The sequence below is a fragment of the Scardinius erythrophthalmus genome (assembly GCF_964197995.2).
Source record: "Scardinius erythrophthalmus genome assembly, chromosome: 5".
NCBI classification, from domain to species: Eukaryota; Metazoa; Chordata; class Actinopteri; order Cypriniformes; family Leuciscidae; genus Scardinius; species Scardinius erythrophthalmus.
This window is the reverse complement of record NC_138225.1, coordinates 54,563,434-54,583,263: the sequence shown is the minus strand read 5'-3', so window position 1 is coordinate 54,583,263 and position 19,830 is coordinate 54,563,434. Positions and strand designations below refer to the sequence as shown.

Sequence of the window (19,830 nt, the reverse complement as noted above, 5' to 3'; positions counted from 1 at the left end):
GGGATATATTGACATCAAAGTTGGTGCAACACATTTTATATCTGAACCCGGATGAGATTTAGGCTGATAATCAGTAAACATGTACTAACATTTAAAGTCATGATGAAAATCCAGCTTTTAATGTAGTTTGAGGTGTTTTTAATCTGCTTTAAGACAAAGCATGTGTAAATTCATAAGTCGACAGCATTGCTGCGTATTTCCTCCTTAAAACTGCAGTGAACCAAAGACAGTCTCAAAAACACGCTTTGAAATCGCTGGTGTTTCTGACGTCACAAACTACCTTGTAACCAATCAGATCAACGTGTGATCGTCAACCAGTGGATCTCTGAGTGAGTGGAGGCGGGGCTCATTTGCATATTCATAGAGCCGCGCATACTAAATGAGGCAAGGGTGTCAAGTTACATTCAAGATATTTTAAGACATGAAGAATTTTGTTTTAAAGGAAAAAACATTTAAATATGTCATTTTGGTGATCAAAGATGAGTTTTAAGAGATTAAATTATTGTTTACAGGGGGACTTTAAGTGAATCGTTTGATACAACGCACTGTGTACATCTAATTACACGCTAAACCTGTCCTAACCTTCCCGTATCCACATCGACAGTGTTTTAGAATACAACATCAACACGATATGTAAATTGAGGGACGTATAGTAGGCAAAGACATGTACAAATATATTATAATGCAGGGAAATGTGAATGAGAAAAGAGGTCGGATATGGTTGCATGCATGTTGTGTGTGTATGAGGAACATTCACACACTCATCACACACACACACTATATGCTTCCTGCTCGCCAGCGTCACGGAGAGAGGAGGGACTTTCCTTTTATGGTGCATTTGCACAATACCTCACTTCCTCGGCAGCTGCCATTGCTGCACACACACACACACACACACACACACACACACACACACAGGACTGAAGTGCGTCTGCTCAGACTCAGAGCCCCAGAGGAAGAGGAGTTTCTCCACGGCTCAGAATGGCTCAGTCGGCGGACTCGGATCTGCCCAGCAAGAGGATCCACTCTAGGTAGGAGATGAACGAGGGACAGGGGGTCTGGAGACACACACACACACGCACACACACGCACACAGACTGACAGACAGAAAGAGCTGGTCTTAACGGGGGAGGTGAAAAAAAGAGGGTCTGCCGGCGAGGGAGGGGCTGAGCTTGTAGACGTGGGCATCATTATCCTGGAGACAGCGCTGTCAGATGGAGAGAGAGACGGAGACAGTGTGTGTGTGTGTGTGTGTGTGTGTGAGAGAGAGACAGAGAGAGTTAGTGAGAGAGAGCGTGTGTGTGTGACAGACAGAGAGAGAGAGACAGACAGACAGTGTGTGTGTGTGTGTGTGTGTGTGTGTGTGTGTGTGTGTGTGAGAGAGAGACAGAGAGAGTTAGTGAGAGAGAGCGTGTGTGTGTGACAGACAGAGAGAGAGAGACAGACAGACAGACAAAGTGTGTGTGTGTGTGTGAGAGAGAGTGAGAGTGTGTGTGTGTGTGTGTGTGTGTGTGTGTGTGTCTGTGTGTGTGACAGACCGACAGAGACAGAGAGAGAGTGAGAGAGAGTGTGTGTGTGTGTGACAGACAGACAGAGACAGAGAGAGAGTGAGAGTGTGTGTGTGTGTGTGTGTGTGTGTGTGTGTGTGTGAGAGACAGAGAGAGTTAGTGAGAGAGAGCGTGTGTGAGAGAGAGAGAGAGAGAGACATAGAGAGTGAGTGAGTGTGTGTGTGTGTGTGTGTGTGTGTGTGACTGACAGACAGACAGACAGACAGAGAGTGTGTGTGTGTGTGTGTGTGTGTGTGTGAGAGAGAGAGAGAGAGAGTGTGAGTGTGTTTGTGTGTGTGTGACAGACAGAGAGAGAGAGTTACAGACAGAGAGAGAGAGAGAGAGTGTGTGTGTGACAGAGAGAGAGAGGGTGTGTGTGTGTGTGTGTGTGTGTGTGACAGACAGAGAGAGAGAGAGAGAGAGAGAGAGAGAGTGTGTGTGTATGTGTGTGACAGAGTGAGAGAGAGGGTGTGTGTGTGACAGAGAGAGAGAGAGAGAGCGAGAGTGTGTGTGTGTGACAGAGAGAGAGAGAGAGACTGAGACTGAGATTGAGAGCGTTTTGACTCGCTGTGTGTTTTTGCACCTTCGCAAACCACAAACTTGTGTGCACTCGAAAGAAGAAATGATGTAGAAACTATTGTTCACTCAGAAAAAATCACAATTAATTACAAAATAACACATTTTTGAAGTAGAAAGAAGTAGAAGTAGAAATTAAATTTTCGGCGTCTTTAACTACTATGTGCTTAAATTAAAAATGTTTGGTACAGTGTACGCTACTGATTGTGTTCATGTTCATGTTCACTGATACACACTCGTGCTGCTGTCGAGGCGGAGGCGGTCCGGTTAGGATAGGTGTAATTAGATGCGATTTACAGAAATGAATTACAGATGAATTTTGCATGCATGTATTTAAATATAAGTACAATGAAAAACAAACAAACATATGTATACATTAAGTATTAAATAGTAATAGTAGTTTATGACACTTCTATTATGCTTTTTGGCACATTCCCGTTGATGCAGTGTGTAATAAAGCTGTGACTGTAAAAGGTCTACCGAGTTTCAACAATCAAAGTGCAGATGAATGAAGTTTTTGTCTCCTAAAAGAAAGAAGTGATTCCGAACTGAAACGAGTCGTCAGTAATTCAGTCTCACTTCCTTTTGAACCTGCGTAGGGTTTGTTACTAATTTGCATAATGCCAGCCTCTAGTCTTGATTGGCTGAGCAGCGTCTCTTAGCCCCGCCCTCAAACACTGTAGTGTATCTGAGACTGGAGAGTTTGGCTCGTGTTGTTCGTGTCGAGAAGACGCTGTTTTCTGAGATTGATACGGTAAAATCCACGCCATCGTCACTGTTCGTATCACTGAGATCAAGAGCTGAGACTCAGATATGATAATGAGCGTTTGCTGTCTGACCAATCACAGCAGAGCAGCTCTCAGAGAGGCGGGGCTTAGAGAGACTGAATCCTCGATGGAAGCGTTTCAGACACTGAGAGGAAAGAGCTGACGCTGCAGTGCAGATTATGAGGACATTAGGCCTCTAAAATGGCATAATAGGGGCAGTTTAATATAAAATGTCACTGTATTTTACAATGTGTGTCATAGATTAGACACAGGAGAGCAATATTCACCTGATTTGCATATTCAGCAGTGCTGTTTGCTCCTCTTCCCTGATCTTTGCATTAGTCTCGGACACTTACTGGTTCTTCTATGGCATCACTGCAAAAAAAAAAAATTCCTTTTGGAAAGTCTATTTTTAATTCCAATGATTATTTTTATGTGGAATTCATGAGATCGGAGAGGGAAACGTTTCCCCGCTTCTGCTCCGGTCAGCGGTCAGAACGTGATGCTGGATGTGTGTGTACGTCACATGACATCTCTCTCTCTGATGTCATCTCTCTAGTTGGCTGAGCTTTATTAATTACAGATGTCCGAGTATCACAGGAAAGATGCGCATGATCCATAATTCATAACGTGAGAGAATGCACAACTCCACAGGCTGAGCTTTAACACTCAAACCCTTTCAATACGCATTAGTTTCGAAGCGAATGCATTTCACTGATAGAAATGATTCTGTGGTGAAGGAAATGCTACAGAAAAAAAACAAATGTAATTTCTACATGAGAGCGGTAGTTCAGGCCAGAATTCAATAAACAAAAATCCTATATTAGTGCGCATTTCAAGCTTGTAGAAATGAAAGCATTAATCTCAATGATGTAAAATGAAGTAAAACCTGCTCAACTTTTCTAATACTGGTGTTCCCATCATGCACTGGGGCATTAATAATTAATAAGGTTGATTTATTACTGTTTTCCAGCTGTATTTACACCGGTTTATCATTGCTTTTGTTGTTAGTTTTGGTAACTTGCCATTTTGTGGATTCATTTTCTACTCAAAATGACACATTCATATTCATAAACGATCTATCGAATGTTACATCATTGTGTGCCAAGTATTGAGTTCTCTGTTTTAGTAGCATAATGTAATCTATATCTATTGTATTATTTACTTAGATGTTTTTAAGTAAAGCATACACTTTAAAAGTGTGGTTTAATTCAGTGTTATATTGTCGGAGTAAAAAGTTTATTTTGTAAAATTCACTTAACTTAGTTACTCAGTTCTATATGCACTGTAATATATATTTTCATTATTTGTTACCACAACTTTTTATCTTTTGTCAAATCAATTCAGATAATTAATGTGGTTCAGATTACATCATATTTTGAGTTTCTATTGATTAAACTAATCTCCTTTATTGCATTAACTCAATTTTTTTATTTCAATCAACTCAACATTTTAAGGCAACCAGGTAACTTACTTTTTTAAGTTAAACCAACAAGATTTTTTTACAGTGTGTGAAAGTAACTAAATTAAATATAATTAAATGTTAAGTGTCAATTAAATGTCAAATGAATGTTAAGTTCAATAGTAAGTTGATTTGACCTGATAATAGCCGGTAAGTCGTGCAGAGCATTAGAATTTACTTAAAATGTGATTTTACCAAGTAAATCCTACAAGTTATTTTGTTCAGTGTGTTTTTATCTGACGTTTGCTGTTTCCGCCTCCAGGAAGGGTTAGTGTGTTTTCAGTCGTGGCCGAGCGCTTGTCCTCCTGACCCACAGGCCTAGTTCTAGCGTGGCTTTAACATCTCTCTCTCTCTGTATCTCCTGTTTTAAACTGTTTCTTCACGCCGACAGAAAGAGTCTGATGCGCAAAGCAGTATTTCTAAGATCGGAGAGCTCAACGTGCGGAGCCGAAATCACTTCATTGTGCAGTAATTATGTCTGAGTTCAGGATGGTTCAGTCGAGGACAGGAATGATGGCTGTGGCTTTCTGTTTCCGAGAGAAAGAGATGCATTAGTGTTATAGTGTATAGCTCATTTGATATCTAACTTGACTGACATAAAGGCTGTCAATATGCATTTTATACTCTTACATTATGTTCTGTCTCCGTCCGTGCAATAAATGCATGTTCTTAAATGAGAGGTTTTCTGGCGTATTTCAACAGTGGCGGTGTGACCTATTTTATGACACTTTAAAATAAGTCAGAGCTATAGAAATGTAGGCTACAACACTTTTTTTACTTTCTCAGTTTGTGTAAACCTACGTAGGGTTCAGGGTATTTATTTTTTCCCACGTCTAGTGCATTTATGTGATTTTGTTGCATTCTTACTGTGATTGACCCTAAAAAAGAGTGAAAGTGAACTGTGACAACATGCCCCATACATTATAACATGACCATATGACAGATTAACATGTTATCTGATCTAATCAAAAAAAATATACAAGACAAACTAAAATATTTTCTCAATCAAATATAATTAACTTTTTTTAAAATATGAAATAATGGCATTTTTTTAATAATTAAAAATAATGTAATTATTGAGTTTGACAACAAACACACAGCAAAACACAGTGATACAGCATAGTTGAACAACTATACACTGACTCTGTCTTTATTCACACTTTTTCTCATGGTTTCTTAATAGAATTCATAAAAGTATAGAATAGAATATCATAGTTCTAATAGCGGCTCATTGTAACGCAGTGTGACAACATGCCCCGCCCGCATCAGCATTAGAGGACGATCTCAACTGTTCAATAACAGATAGAAGAATTTACTTTTGCAATGGTTAAATAAATGTTCAGTGATATCTTCCAAAGATTTTTTAATTTTGTCAGAATTTTTTTCTCTATATAGTGTTGCTATGGCAACTAAATACACTAAGTTTCATCATGCTGATGTGTGTGGAAAGATGTAATCCATGTGTGTTAGTTTACTCCCCGCTCACCCCTACTCAATACTCATATTTACAAGTAAATATAAAGATGCATATTCATAAAGATACATAAACAGCATGCCAATACTGTATGTCTGCCCGTTTTCACTGGTGTGATTGTCATCCTCGTCACTTTCGGCTGATGAAGGATCAGTCCTGCCGCAGTTTTCTGCTGTTTTTGGGGGTGTTCATCACATCTCTCAACACACGGCCTCAGACTGTTTTCAGTCAATGCATGAATTGTAAAAAACAGATGAACATTATCTGTGCCTAAATTCTGATTGGATGATGGAGGCAGATATTTGTCCATTGGTCCTTTTTGACCAGAAATACCCCATAAATTTACTGTGAACAGTTTAAAATCCTTCCAATTTTTAGCACTAAATGTGACGCAGACTTGGATACTAGAAGTGTAAATCAGAATTTCTCTTTCTTTTCTTTAGTCCCTTTTTTCCAGGCTGACATGGCTTTGGTGTTTTGCTTGGCCAGTGCTCTGGAGTTCTGGATCCGTGGCTTAGACTGGTTTTAACTCTTTTGCGGCTGACTGGAGCGGGGTTAATAAACAGTGTGCAGAAACCTATAGAGCGACCCGCTGATGAGCATGTGACCCGCTCTGATGATGTCACTGCTGACACATGACCTCGTTACCCTGAGCTCAACAAACGCTCTTTTAATGATACACTCGTCCGTCCGCGCCTGTCACGCTTTTGTTCTTTTGTATGCCCTCCTGAGACCCAGAAAAATAAGTTTTATGAATTTAGTATTTTTTTTTTCATGTCATCACATTATTTAGAGCATAAGAATCAAATGGTAAAAAAAAAAAAAAAAAAAACCTTTTTGATAAATGATATTTTATTCATATGTTATGCTATAGTGGACACCAGGACTGAGTTGTTTAATAAAATAAATAAAATGACATGTATAGGCAAAAACAAATTTTTTTTTTTTTTATTCACCAATAATTTTTTTTAATTTTTTTTTTTTTTAGCAAAATTTGTATAAAGATGATTCTCAACTATTTTATGAAAGATGTAACGGAATAAATTTATATACCATTTTACTTTATGCAAAATGTGGGTAAAATTGCCATAAATGAATTTTCTATTCAATAGAATGTATCTGCACACTCTATCTAATTTGCATATTAATGTGTTCTTGGGGTGACATGTAATAAAATAAGAAGTGTAATAATGGGAGTAATAATTGGCAACATTTTAATAATAATATCTAATATTTCATAGGAATATTGATGTATAATTTCTTTCCCTATTCATTTGTTGTGTCCCAGAATGCCTGATAAACATGATTCAAGTCTTCCTGAGATGTTGGTTTATGAAATACAATTTGGAAAGTAGATAATAATTACAATATATTATCATATTTCCATAAGAGTGCTATGTTTGATCACTAGATTAAAACTAAACACAGTCCTGGTATTCAATGCATTCTGAAAGTTTGCACATTAAACACATTGCCAAAACTTTCTTTCATTAATAGTTGGCAGAATGCATTGCAAACTAATGCTTTTAGACTTGATAGTAAAGAGCAGCTCATATTCGGCCGGTGTGTGTGAGTGTGTCAGTGAGTTCGGCTAATAACTAATTGCTCCACTTTAATCCTAGTTGTTCCTAATCTGATTAGCTGTGGATTAAGCAGCGAGTAATCCACCAGACCATTAGAAAGAGCAGCTGTGTGGCAGAGTCTGATTAATCAAAGAAATCAACCCGAGCTAATTCATCCCACAATTGTAGAATTCAGCACTTATTTACAGTCACGAAATAGCCTGCTAAATTTCTCAACTCTGCATAAGCATCTGATCCTTTTTTTGCCTGTAAGTGATGAAGACACTCGTTGTGAAGCGTTAAATATTCATGCAGGATCTCGACCTTTCACTTAATTGAGAGACTAGTTGTGACACACTAGACGGATGTCTCACACACACTTGCGCTGCTGAGATCAAACGTGTGCATGTCGGGGAAACGATGGCCTTTGTGTGACACACTTCCCGCACTGCGTGCCCTGCTGAGCCTCTCAGTGCGTGCCACTTTGATCTCCAAAATGACGTTTAAAAGTTTCTTTCCTTGAAAATATCATGAATGTAACTCAACACCCTCGCCTCATTTAGTATATACGCGGTTCTATGAATATGCAAATGAGCCCCGCCTCCACTCACTCGCTCAGCTCAGAGATCCACTGGTTGACGATCACACGTTGATCTGATTGGTTACAAGGTAGTTTGTGACGTCAGAAACACCAGCGATTTCAAAGCGTGTTTTTGAGACTGTCTTTGGTTCACTGCAGTTTTAAGGAGGAAACACTCAGCAATGCTGTCGACTTATGAACTTACACATGGTTTGTCTTAAAGCAGATTAAAAACACCACATAGACACATAAACAACATTAAAAGCTTGGTTTCCACCACAGGGGGACTTTAAATTAGTTGCATTTATTGTAATAAATACATAAGTAATGATATGAATGATACTCTATCTTTATGTGTCTGTGCGGTGACTAGAGGTCTGAGTTCACTGGGTCAGCAGGAACAGGATTATCTGCCGTTGTCCTTCAGGAGAATTAGCGCAGTCGTCCGTCCGGCCAGTGTTTCAGTCTCTGTGTTCATGCTGGATGCGTTTCTTTGATCCTAATGGATATGTGGAGTTGAAAAGGAAGGGTCAACCAGCAGTTGTTTTTGGAGAGTCCGGCGCTCGTGTTGCCCAGCGGATCCAAGTCTGAGATCTATCCGCTTGTTTTGGTTATTAACATGAGATTTCATTGGTAAGATGATGCTCTGGTTACGGCAAAATATTGAAACGCATTGAATGTGACCAGTCCGGTTTTGATCTACGAAACCTCCATCATTGTGACTCTGAGGTGTTTTGTCTGGACGGTGAGATTTGTGAACTGTGGATCATGTCGACCGAAGCGTTTCCCCTGAGCGGGGCTCAGATGGCCATGTGTCGTCTGGTTCATCGGGGTCCCAGACCTCAGGTCACGCTGAGACCTCTGAACCTGGAGCTCGGGGTGTATGTTGAGAAGACACGCGCCAAACCAAAGTGCAGGTACACCTAACTCTCTCAGCAAGGCTCTCTCAAAGTTATGAACAAACCTTAGTCACGTTAACAGAACAAATAACAAATAAATGTTCTCAAAACGTTAGAACAGAAACATTTAGGGATGCATGATATACCGGCATCGGCTGATACATGTTCATTTTTAATGTTATCATTATCGGCCCGATAAGAAAAATTGGCTGATATATTAAAGCTGAGACCCTTCAGATGCGCACTGTTCAACATGATGGTTTTGAATTGCTTGGAATATGATTGAAAAGGAAAACACAGTTCAGGGCAACATGTGCAGCGCAAGTCTGTCATTTAGGCTAAACGTTATAATAAGAACATCATTATTTTTGTGTGCTTGGGACACGGATTTTATTGCTGAGACTTTTGTTTTTGCAATCAGGCTCTCAAAAATGATGTAAAAATTTGAATTTAGATTTATCGGACAATATGGGCCCGATCTTACACCCGGCGCAATGTGTTTTTTGCTAGTTTCAGCCCGACGCAGTTATCATTTTCACGTCCTGCGCCACGTTGTTTAAATAGCAAATGCATTTGCGCATTTGTGGCCCATGAGCTGCTGGTCTGAGAACGAGTGTGTGTTCTGCATTGTTGGACCGTTGCTATTTTGAGGCAACAGAAATATACTGCAATATTTTTTACATTTTTTGTTTTGTTATTTAATGAGCGCGTTAGTAATGTGCGCCTATAGGCGGGTCCACAACGCGCGTACACTCTGCTTATTACACACACACTCTGCTTATTACACACACAGGGATGCACATCAGCACACAAACATGCCAAATATTAAAAATAAAAGGATTACAATGTAAAAGATTATTATTGTGTACATAAAGATATGGTGAATCCGGCTTGTCTGGCTAGACTGATTTGAATCATAAATTGGTCTGAATCACGACACTATCGTCGTCTGTAGATCTGCTTTACAGCTGAAGTTTAATTTGTTGATTATAATAATTGATGAATTTTATTGTACAACATCAGCACTGTTATTTTCCTGTTTAACTTTAAACACTTTGTGAAACAATAGAAATAAAGGTGACTTGACTTATCTATTACTGATGCTCATATTTAGGGTCTGAGATGTGAAATATTAATGCCACGTTCTTGACTTAGTAAAATGAATGTACTAATCTCAGATGTGAGGGTGCAGGAATCTTTTGAGAGCAAGAAACCACCTAGAAACCACTCATATCGTTTCAGAGAAATGTAAAAATCTTGTGGTTTTTCTTGCTTCAGAGAGGAAAGAAACGTCTCCCAGTTTAAAACAAAGCAGAGGTGGATGTGGGTCCGTCTACTTCTCAGGCCAACATTTTTTCCTGACCGCAGAACTGAATAAATCTCTCTCGTCTACAGCAGCCAAGCCAAAACCATGAGCGTTTCAGACATTAATGGAAAAGAAGCTCTTGTCAAAGCATGGTTAGATATAATTGCTTTCAGACCAATAATGCTCCGAGAGCGTGATGGAAATATGTTTTATGTTTAACTGTGATGAGAATGCAAGACTTGTATAGAGTGAGAAATACATAACCAATCAAACAAAGAGGAAAACAAACAAATATTCGAAAATTCCACTCATCGACATCCATGAAATAAACACCTTTTAGACCACCAGATGTAAATAAGTCTTAGTTACTCAATTTCAGTGGTTTTACCACAGACATGATGATGTCACCACCTAAAGTAATGTATTGCATTTGCCTTGCAATGAGCATTTGTGTTTTATAGTAAGCCGAATAACAGCCTGAACTAAGTCCGGAGACAAATAACAAAACAGTGAAATAATCAGACTGAATATCATAACAAACATATTTCATTATACCTTTAGCCCAGCTGAATTCTTCGTGGCACAGTGTCAGATGTGCCAATCAAAATGTCAGTTTCTGAAACAGAAATGTTACTATTTCATCATTAAAATCCTTTTTCACATTGACTGAGAGGACAGACTATATATACACTGCCATTCAAAAGTTGTATTTATTTGATTGAAAAAGTCTTCAGTGTCACATGATCCTTCAGAAATCAGTCTAATAAAAATATTTTAGTGCTCAAGAAACATTTATGATTATTATCAGTGTTGAAAACAGTTGTGTACAATTTATTTTTCAGGATTCCTTGATGAATAGAAATAGAAATTTTATATATTTTTTATCAAATAAATGCAGCCTTGGTGAGCAGAAGAAAGTTATTTTAAAAACATTAAAAATCTTACTGATGCCAAACTTTTTGTATGTGTTATATTACATATTGTACATATTACAGTTTTTTTTCTTTACAATCTCTAGGACACATTTCTCAATGCTTTAATTAATTCCTCACTTTTTAAAGACTCTTCACACAGTGATCACGACTGCAGTCTATGTGTGTTAAACTCTGGATCTTTTATCATTACTTTGGCACAAAATGCATTCAACAACAACATCCTTCAAATGACTTGAATTCTTTCCTCACTCAGACACAAAGACAGCCAAAACTCACTGAACCCGCTGTCCAATGTTCCTCTAACATTTTTAGATGTTGCTACTTGTTTCAGAATGTTCAGAGAACATATAACACAGAATGTAACACTCAAATGTAACACCGAATGCAACACTCAAATGTAACATTCAAATGTAACATAATGTAACACTCAAATGTAACACATAATTTAACACTCAAATGTAACAGAACGTATCACTCAAATATAACACATAATTTAACACTCAAATGTAACAGAACGTATCACTCAAATGTAACAGAATGCAACACTCAAATGTAACAGAACGTAACACTCAAATGTAACACATAATTTAACACTCAAATGTAACACAGAACGTAACACTCAAATGTAACATAATTTAACACTCAAATGTAACACTCAAATGTAACACAATTTAACACTCAAATGTAACAATTTAACACTCAAATGTAACAGAACGTAACACTCAAATGTAACACAATTTAACACTCAAATGTAACAGTTTAACACTGAAATGTAACAGAACGCAACACTCAAATGTAACTGAATGTAACACTCAAATGTAACACAGAACGTAACAGTCAAATGTAACACATAATGTAACAGAATGTAACACTCAAGTGTAACACAATGTAAAACTCAAATGTAACATAATGTAGCACTCAAATGTAACATAATTTAACACTCAAACACGTAACACTCAGATGTAACACAGCGTAACCCTCAAATGTAACACAGAATGAAACACTCAGATGTAACACAGAATGTAACACTCAAATGTAACAGAACGTGATGTTCCCTGTGTTTTCCAGGATGGAAGCCTCTTGTCTGGAGCTGGCGCTGGAGGGGGAGAGACTGTGTAAAGCGGGGGATTTTAAAGGCGGTACAGCGTTCTTCGAAGCTGCTGTTCAGGTGGGAACCGAAGATCTGAAGACTCTCAGTGCCATCTATAGTCAACTGGGAAACGGATACTTCTACCTGAAGGAGTACGGAAAAGCGCTGGAGTACCATCGGCACGACCTCACACTCGCTCGGTGAGGACTAACAACTGATAGAGTCAAACTAGCCTTTTAGATTAATGCGGCATTGAAAATAAACCGAGTTGCATTTTAATCTAGGACGATCGGGGATCGGATCGGAGAAGCGAAAGCCAGTGGGAATCTGGGAAACACTCTGAAGGTTTTGGGTCGATATGATGAAGCAGCCGTGTGCTGTCAGAGACACCTGGATATTTCTCAAGAACAAGGAGACAAGGTGAGACAACCAACCTCATCACAGCTGACTGGAGATTGAGGAATATTCATCAGACGGTTAATGCATTAGGGCTGTCAAATAAAATTTTTAATTCCGAATATTCGTCGAATAAAAAAAAAAACCTGCACATTTGAATGCAAAAACAGTGCATGGAATTTTTGGTGTGTCAAGAGGCCGAGACATGATGATGACGCGGTCTGAACACTTTACAGTAAGGTTCATTAGTTAACATTAGTTAATGTATTAACTAACAATGAGCAATACATTTGTTACAGTATTTAATGTTAGTTCATAAAAATCCAGCATTTCATTGTTTGTTCATGTTAGTTCACAGTGCATTAACTAAAGTTAACAAATACAACCTTTGATTTTAATAATGTATTAGTAAATGTTGAAACTAATATTAACTAAGATTAATAAATGCTGTAGAAGTATTGTTCATTCTTTGTTCATGCTAACTAAGTTAGTTAACTAATGTTAACTAATAAACCTTATTTAAAGTGTACAGTAGCTTATCCAGGACACAGCGCGGTAGCTGCGTTGTTAATGTGAAATATACTGACGAATACCCTCTCAGTTGGAGGAAAAATGGTGCAACGACACACTTGACCAAACCTGCACATCGGTCAGAGCTGAGTGTGTGTGTGAGTGTGTGAGTGTGTGTTTCATCAGCTGGAAACACTGTCAACAGAAAGCGCTCAGATCAAGAGCGTCTGGTGTTTGTGATGAACAATATGTAGATGTAGTGTGTAGAAGTGAGTGTTTCTGAATGTCAGTTTGCTGTTGTGTGTTCATGTAGTTCAGTACGCTTCTGTTGAAGTGTGTTTTCTCAAGTTACTGATGCACCAACACAGTTTAACGCACTATTGTAACCTAATTTTCCTTGCATGCACATTAAGGAAATGATATTTTATTGAAGAACATTTAGAAAGTTAATGCACTTTAAAAAGAGAATGTCGTTTCATTTCAATAAAAGATGCGATGCGTGATCTGATTTATATTTGCTCATTGCGCTCGCTTGCGCCCTCTTGTGGGCATAGGAGACCATACAGCACTTTTTTCCTCTAACATTAAAGGGGTGGTTCGGGATTTTTGACATCGGACCTCATTTTTAAGTCAGCCCGGTTGTTATTCATCAGTGGAGACATTTAAAAAAAAAAAAATTATCCAGTCCTTATATTTGGATAGTTAGCCGATGCTAGGCTAGCGCGAGTCAAGGGTAGATGTTAGCCAGCCATTAAAAACCGTTTTACCCACTCCACAGTGCACCAAACGCAAATCAATTATAACACTAGACTATCGATGAAAATGTCCATTGAGAGAATAATGTTAGAAATCAAACTTACCTTTCGTCACATTGCATTAGTTATAATTTGTTCCCTGTAATCATAAGCCTTGTCTACAGCAGCAGCGGAGTGATATTGATTACCTAGGCAACCGAGTGAGCCGGTACACACATGTACTGCACACACTGTAGAGCGCTTCTTTTCTGTGTTTACTTTTTGCCGCATTACTAACTGGAGCAAAGTAAAATTCCGCAGCTGCTGAGAAACTAGTTCCTTTGGGATCATTGAGATGAAAGGTAAGTTTGATTTCTAACATTATTCTCTCAACGGACATTTGCATCGATAGTCTAGTGTTATAATTGATTTGCGTTTGGTGCACTGTGGAGTGGGTAAAACGTTTTTTAATGGCTGGCTAACATCTACCCTTGACTCGCGCTAGCCTAGCATCGGCTAACTATCCAAATATAAGGACTGGATAATTTTTTTTTAAAAATGTCTCCACTGATGAATAACAACCAGGCTGACTTAAAAATGAGGTCCGATGTCAAAAATCCCGAACCACCCCTTTAAAGGGATATTTCACTGCTGGAAAGATAAATGTGTATTTAAATTGGGTCATTTATGTAGCAGAAATGTGAAATTATTTTAGAAGTTGGTGCCTTCTAGACTGAGAAAAGCCAGAAAATGTATTTTTGGCTCATGTGGATGAAAGACAACAACTCCCAGAATGCACTTGCTTCGCTGCCCTACGAGGCCATGCCCAAGCCACGCCTACCGGTTACAGAAGGCAGTATCGGGAGAAATGATACAAACTAGGCTACTAGTCGACTCGAAACTGAAAAGACGCTGTTTTATCGTGTGATCCCCCTATGGACGGGTTGAAGACATACGGAATGAGCTCCTCCTATTGGCTGTAGTCTCGAGCCTCTGGACAAAAGAGCCTCTGATGAGCATCATCAGATGAAGATTTTTGCGTCATCTGAGTTTTTTTTCCAGACACACAATACAGAAATCTCTCATCTCAGGGGGACATGAGGGAGGGAAGCACGGTCATTCCAAAATACTACCGGGTTTCTACTGATACAAAGCTTAAAGGGCACCTATTATGCAAAATTCACTTTTACATGGTGTTTGAACATAAATGTGTGTTGGCAGTGTGTGAGCAAAACCACCCTAGAATAATAAAAATCCACCCAGTAGTTTTTTTACTATCTCCATAAATCATAAGCACTGTCTCAGAACACCCTGTTCTAGATTTCCCTCACTGTGACGTAGAAATGAGCTAAGCCCCACCGACGTGATTTGATTGACATCTGGTTTTGGCATAGACCCCGCCCTCGGTGATCTGCATCCTCCATTGTTTCAACGACAGCCGGTAATGTCTCCTAAGAAGTGTAGGTGTTCTGTTGTGGGATGTAAGAATGGACATACTAGTCTTCACTGACATCAGAGCCACTGAAAACGCAGCGGATGGATTTTATTTATGAAGAAAAGGCACCACTTAAACTTCCTAAATACGAGATTCATGTTCTGACTGACTGTTTATAGTGAATGAGGGTCAAAGTTAATCCTCAAGTGTGGATCGTTGCCTACAGTTCGCGATCCAACGTCACCTCCAGAAAAAGTTAGTGTATTTTATGATTTTTGAGCAAATAGTCATTTCAATCGATGTCAGCCAGTTCAACAACAAATGCGTCTAAAGCTATTTATTGTCGTCGTCATAGGATGTCTCAACAAACAACGTCAGACAGTTTTATGTCACGTAGGCATTTTTTTTGCAGCATTTACAAATGTAAATAAATGAAGGTCTGCTCTATCTCCATAGACAGTAGGCTATATAAACGTCTATCTCCCTCCCCTTAAGAAATAAATAAATAAATCGTTTGTACTTCGCAAACGTTATCACAGTAGTGTGTGTGTGTGTATGTGTAGTTTCAAAAAATTGCGCGAACGTTATCACAGTTTGTGTGTGTGTGTGTGTTGCACATCCATAATGGCAAAGGGGAAACTTTGTAAGTACATAAATGTATCAAATAACCATTCCGAGACGTTTAGTCCATTCTCATTCGTGTTTATTCTGTGCCGGACTCTCTTCATCATCTGGGTCCAGCAGCAGGGCGGGGATATGCAGCTCATTTACATTTAAAGTGGTACACACAAAACTGCTCTTTTTAAAACAGGCCCCAAAAATGACATTTTCAAATGGTTATAATAAATTAACTGTGGGGTATTTTGTGCTGAAACTTCACAAATGCATTCTGGGGACACCCAAGACCAATATTACATCTTCTAAAAAGGGGCATAATAGGTGCCCTTTAATGCTAATCGGTGAAGTGTCCCTTTAAGCATTGCCTTTAGAATTCGAATTGTGCTAATATTTAAGAAAGAAATTTGAATTTTGCTTTTCAGCCATTTTGACAGCCCTGATGCACATTGATGGATTTGATAAACAAACAACCTGCAGATATATAGAGTTTTATACTGTAGTTGCTTTCGACCAAAACTGAACTGTGGAGTGATTTTTGAATAGGGTTGCAAAGGGGCGGAAAATTTCCGGTAAATTTCCGGAAAGTTTCCGGTAAATTTCCATGGGAAGTTAAGCTGGGGAATTTTGGAAATATTCATTACCACGGCAACCGCTTGCGCATCCACTCTGAAAGTAACTGTACACATAAGAGACGGATAGATACATTATTTAAGGTTATTTCTATTCGTTAGAATATTGATATATGAACTTGTTGTCAAGTAAGCCCCGTTGTGAGCATGTGTGTCTCTCTAAACTTTCAGTGTGCTGCACTGCTCTAGTTGACTTCTGCGCAAAATACCCCCCCCCCCCCCTCCCCGGGGACTTTGAAAACGTAATTCCTTTTGTGGATCCTCTTGGTCTTTCTTCATGTTTCTTTGACAAATATCAGTGTCTCAGTCTCACGCACGCTGCACGCGAGTTAACCACGTCTACTTATTTACATGTTGCGGTATACACGGAATAAAAAAATCTGTTACGGTTGACATTTTCTTCCGCGGTAACGATATATACCGTCATACTGCCCAGCCCTACTTATGTGGTAAATAAAGTTTTGCTAGCTTATTTAGCATCTAATTTATCAGCTTGCTATCTACTAGATGAATACATTTGTATGTGATATTTGCAATTTAAACATTTAATAAATATATTTCCATTTAATATAACATTTAATAAATATATAAATATCATCAAAACTTACTTCACTTTATTTAGTCCACAGGCTCAAATGTGTGCCTTCAATAGTCTTGTGCTTTGGGCTTCTGTACATGTGATGGAGGCATGCACAGTGCCAGTAGGGGGTGTGGTCTCAATAGCCATGCAGTAAGCAGTGTGCTATGTGCATGTGATTGAGGAATGGCATGGATATTCAAGTCTATTTGAATGGCATCTGTTTGTTTTAGTCAAGATTATGCTAAAATATACTTTCCTCAACTATATTTAAGTTCCCTATGAAGAGCCAACCTTCAAATTTGAAAATTCCCAGTTTATTCCCGTTTATTCCCATAAATTCTTGTTAATTCCCTTAAATTCCCATTAATTCCCATGGAAAGTTTCCATCTTTGAAAATTCCCAGAATTTTGCAACCCTATTTTTGAAACACCTTCAGTAGAACTTCAACACATCTTTATGTGTAATTTCATTATAACTTCTATTGTCTTTGCTTTAAAGTGACCTGCTGAATGTACTGACAAGCACAAACTGAAATATACCTTAACGTAATTTCTATTGAAACTTGTATGTCATGCTAGCCTAGGAAAACCCAGACTACTTCCGGCGAATTTTAATTCTCTCTTCAGGATAGTCTGGAGAAGAGCCCATTCAAACTCATTACTGTGCCGCTGAAATCGCGGCACCAATCAGAAACGTTTGGGGAGGGATTTACATGCAACGCATTCTCATCCTAGGGCGTCATAATACTGATGCTTTTGAAATTTCTTTAATATCCGACGCAAAGGGCACCCTTTAGCGTCAACATGTGACGCCGGTTGCCGCCGTGAAACATCACTCGTTTGAATCATAGACAGTATATAAACGAATCAATTATCGCGTCTGTTTTGAGCGATTTAAACTTACCGTTTTCGTTAAAACCGGAGCAAAGAACAACACTCGAAGCATACGTCATCCCCTTCATCGATCTGATTGGTTTTATGACTATACAATTGCGCCCAGATGAATTTGAGCTACGTCAGTTGGTGACGCCCCTTTGGAAATGATTTGTATACATAGCTTCCCCAGACCCTATACTCAGTTTCAACTGAGAAGGGTCTGGTTTTAACCAGGCTAATGTCATGCAATTTATTACATATAAAATACATTAACTTTAAATGTAATATTAGATAACACACTACAGTTAAAATTATAATCAATGTGCTTTAGTATGTTAATCAACACAAACCATGACTTAAAATATACTTCAGAGCAAAACTTTTAATTTGACATGGTTGTGGTTTGCTATTGGTGGATCTCATGTGAGTGACAGGTTGCCCCGCCGTCTTCATCAGAGAAGAGAAGAGATGCTGCAAGAGGAACTTATTCTCATTCAAGATTATTAAAACAACAATGATGTGCACCGATAAATCATTTATGATAAACACTGCAATATCCCCTTAAAAAAAAAACAGGAATTGTCAATTGTGATTTCATGGTGACGAAACAGTCATGAGAATGCACTCTCTTTAAGTACAGTTTTTGTTTAAAATGCACATTTAAATTTGAAGTAAAGTACAAGTCTCCCTGTAGTCAATAATTGTATCCCTTAAAACTCATTTTTGATCACCAAAATTACATATTTAAATGTTTTGTCCTGCCTTAAAGGGTAACTAAACCCTAAAACAACTTTTTTTAGTTAATGATGTGTAAGACTGGGGCTTTATTAATGCTGTTCATTGATTCAAGTAATATTTTTGACATTTGGGTTTAAAGTTCCCATATTCTACAATATATGGTGTAAAAACGTCTAAGTGCTGCCCTCTTCAGGTTGAACGGTGGCTACTGCAGTTGAATTTTCCTATTGGAAGTTGTGGTACCCTGTGACGTCAGAGGGTACCAGCTAAACACACCCTTGACTACAGAGAGACGCGTCTCAGATGCACGCCCCGCCTCCACTCACTCACAGCAGCTCAGAGATCCACTGGGTGACGATCACACGTTGATCTGATTGGTTACAAGGTAGTTTGTGACGTCAGAAAAACCAGCGATTTCAAAGCGTGTTTTTGAGACTGTCTTTGGTTCACTGCAGTTTTAAGGAGAAAATACTCAGCAATGGTGTTGACTTATGAATTTACACATGGTTTGTCTTAAAGCAGATTAAAAACACCTCATATACATATAAACAACATTAAAAGCAGGGTTTTCTAAGACATTTCTGCTTATATAGAACCTTTTTGGCATAAAGTTTTTTTTTAAATGTCAAGAACCCTAGAGTTCTATATATATGGAACCACAGTGAATGTTTTTTCAGAGGTTTCAGAGTCAGAAAGGTTTGATTCTGGTCTGTTGAAGTGAAAAGCTGCTGTTCTGAATGTGTTGTTACAGGTCGGGGAGGCCAGGGCTCTGTATAACATCGGGAACGTGTTTCATGCCAAAGGAAAGCAGCGTCTGTGGGGCTGCGCTCAAGATCCCGGAGATCTTCCGTCCGATGTCCGAGACACGCTTCAGCGAGCCACGGCTTTCTACGAGTGAGTCCCACTTTAAACCCTAACGCAAAAAATAATTAATTGGTTTGAGTAGAGCCAACTCAAATTATATAAATTAGTTCCATCAAATTACCTTCTGTCAGGATCATCATCGTCAAATACAATTGTCAATTAGCATATAGTTTGGATTGGCGGTATGGTTCTGTTCTGGGCAAGAACTCCCTGCACATCCATGCAACCTAGCATGAATATGAACAGATCCAAC

The 19,830-nt window shown here is 38.7% G+C and overlaps 1 protein-coding gene across 1 annotated transcript in view; it reads left to right on the top strand.

Moving 5' to 3' along the window:
• The first annotated feature begins 876 nt into the window (after positions 1 to 876).
• The window catches only part of gpsm1b (G protein signaling modulator 1b), a 49,384-nt gene continuing 30,430 nt past the window's right edge, over positions 877 to 19,830 (top strand). The window contains exons 1-4 of the mRNA XM_081365268.1: positions 877 to 1,031; positions 12,177 to 12,398; positions 12,483 to 12,618; positions 19,465 to 19,607. Coding sequence (XP_081221394.1) covers positions 982 to 1,031; positions 12,177 to 12,398; positions 12,483 to 12,618; positions 19,465 to 19,607 — 551 coding nt within the window. The 5' untranslated portion in view covers positions 877 to 981. The remainder of the gene's footprint in view (positions 1,032 to 12,176; positions 12,399 to 12,482; positions 12,619 to 19,464; positions 19,608 to 19,830) is intronic.